Source organism: Hippopotamus amphibius, chromosome 11, assembly GCF_030028045.1.
Source record: "Hippopotamus amphibius kiboko isolate mHipAmp2 chromosome 11, mHipAmp2.hap2, whole genome shotgun sequence".
In the NCBI taxonomy this organism is placed as follows: domain Eukaryota; kingdom Metazoa; phylum Chordata; class Mammalia; order Artiodactyla; family Hippopotamidae; genus Hippopotamus; species Hippopotamus amphibius.
Genome location: NC_080196.1, coordinates 23,287,953 through 23,290,455, shown reverse-complemented (window position 1 = coordinate 23,290,455; position 2,503 = coordinate 23,287,953). Strand labels below are relative to the sequence as shown.

The following is a 2,503-nucleotide window of genomic DNA, read 5'->3' as shown; positions in this document are numbered from 1 at the left end:
GGTCATTGATGTTCCAAGAATACCCTTCTCTCCCCCAACAAAGGTGCCCGATGTGGGATGGATATTATCCTTTGTGCTGATCTGTTGGGCTCTCTAATAAAAACATTTATGGAGACATTATTTTGTGTGAGATATTAAGCTTGGTTATTTAACAGGTCTATGAATCCTCAAAAATCCCAAAGAAATAGACTTGATTATTATGCAAAATTTATGGATAAATAGATTAAGGCTGTGAGTGATTATATAATTCTCCTGTTATCACACAGGTAATCACTTGGAAGAATTATGACCTTAAATTACAATCTGACATTATAATCTATTCTCTTAACCACTCTGTCATACTGATTCCCATAAGAACTTACCTTTATTGAAACTTTTTCCACTGCTCCTCACTTCTTAAGGGCTTTTTGTTTTACCTGGTGATGGATTTAATTAGATATAATTATGTGTGCTAATGTACTAACCACTAGTACCGCCCAGAAAATAAGTGCCTTACCTAGGATATACAAATGTCAAATAACTTTAAGGATCATTACTGTTGCTAGAAATTTTATTACCTTGATAATTTGGTGAAGATAACATTTTGTAAATTTCCCTAGTTGTCAACTTGCTCTGTCGACTTGTAAAGTTGGTCCTCCATCCTAAATTTTTCCTGTTTCTTAAAACAGAAGGCAGAATAATGTTTGTATTTGTGTGTGTGTGTGTGTGTGTGTGTGTATGTGTGTTGCTGGAGTCGGAAGAGGGGTTTGACTCCAGTAATTCTTTAAAGGTAACATTGTATTCTTGACAAGCTGCCCTCTCCCAAGGTGAGAACCATGCCTCCTCTCCCTTTGATCTTGGTGATTTGGGGTGGACCGGGAATGGTAGTCACTGTTTGTCAAATCTCTGCCAGCCCCATTTTCTGGATTGTTCTCTTTAGAGCAGCCTTGACATCAGTGTTCCGGAGGCTATAGATGATGGGATTGAGGATGGGGGTGACTACAGCATAGAAGAGGGAGACAAGAGAGTCAGTGGTGGGATCATAGCTGGCCTTAGGGCGGATGTAGATAAAGATGGCAGTGCCGTAGAAGATGGAGACCACCACCAGGTGGGAGGAGCACGTGGAGAAGGCTTTGCGGCGGCCAGCAGCAGATGGGAGGCGGCCAGCAGCAGATGGGATCCGAAAGATAGTAGCTAGGATACGCCCATAGGAGCCCACAATGAGGCCAAAGGGGCAGAGGATGAGGAGAGCAGCGGCCAGGATAATCTGCAGTTCGTTGAGTGAGGTGCCCCGCATACCAGCTGCAGGACAGCCTGGATCTCACAGAGGAAGTGTGGGATGGCATTGGGGCCACAGAATGGCAAGGAGAAGATGAAGGAGGTGTGGCCCAGGCCCACCATCGCTCCGCAGCCCCACGCTGACCCAGCTAGACACAGGCACACCCGATGGCTCAGCAGCAGGGGGTAGCGAAGGGGTTCGCAAATGGCTGCATAGCGTTCATAGGCCATGGCTGCCAGGAGGCAACACTCCGTGGCACCAAAAAAGAGAAAGAAGAACATCTGGAGAGCACAGCCAGAGCGAGGGATGTGGCGCTGACCCGTGAGGAGGTGGTGAAGCAGCAGGGGGACGGTGACAGATGTGTAGCCAATCTCCAGGGCTGAGAGGGTTCGAAGGAAGAAGTACATGGGGGTCTGGAGGGCAGCGTCAGTGGAGACCAGCACCACGACGAGGAGGTTGCCAGCCACGGTGAGCAGGTAGACGGTGAGAAAGAAAGAGAAGAGCAAGCCCTGGAGGTCGGCCCGGTGGGAGAAGCCGACAAGGATGAATTCCGTCACCACCGAGGTGTCTGCACTCATCCTGCCTCACATCCCCTCTGACTGAGGATAAAAGCGATGACAAGGGAAAGTTGCAGTTATGGAATTGTGAGGTGGGCAGAGACCACCCCTCATTGCATCTGATCAAAGCATGGGAACGTCCTTTCTTTTAGAATCCCACGGCCTTCGAGGCAGCACAGCCTTGAGTTCATATTAGACCCTCGCTTGCTCTTGGAAGCCTGGGTGAGTGTTGCTGTCTGAGCCTAACTCCCTCACCTGACTTCTCCCCGGTGGTGCCCACCTCTCATAAGAGCACGCTGAATTCTGTTTTCAGTTTCTCCAGGGATGAGGACTGGATCGTTTTAGCCTCCTTTTCACTCTTTTCTCCCTTTTCCATCCTTCCCACAGGGCTGAGGACAGAATTTTCCCTCCCAGCAGATGTTTTTCTGCTCAAACTCAGATATGTTGCATGTTCAGGGCATAAAAAATCCCATTCCAAGTTGAGAGAATTTTCTCTCATGTTTTTTTCCCTCTTGAATCCTTCTACGTCTGTCTTTTTCTTTCTTTGTTTCACGTTTCCTCTTTCCTTTCAACTTGTCTCCTCTCTCACACCGTTTTCACCTAGTTTCCCCCCTTTCCAGCTCTTTTTTTCAGTCACCAGATCCACTCAGCCTCCCTTCTTTTTTTTTCTGTCATTTTTTTATTAGAT

The 2,503-nt window shown here is 47.3% G+C and overlaps 1 protein-coding gene across 1 annotated transcript; it reads right to left on the bottom strand.

Moving 5' to 3' along the window:
* Nucleotides 1-877: 877 nt before the first annotated feature.
* LOC130830742 (olfactory receptor 10C1-like) lies at nucleotides 878-1,836 on the bottom strand. Its single transcript, XM_057698028.1, is given in 2 exon segments — nucleotides 878-1,269; nucleotides 1,272-1,836. Coding segments are annotated over 2 exon segments (957 nt in total).
* Between the last annotated feature and the right edge of the window lie 667 nt (nucleotides 1,837-2,503).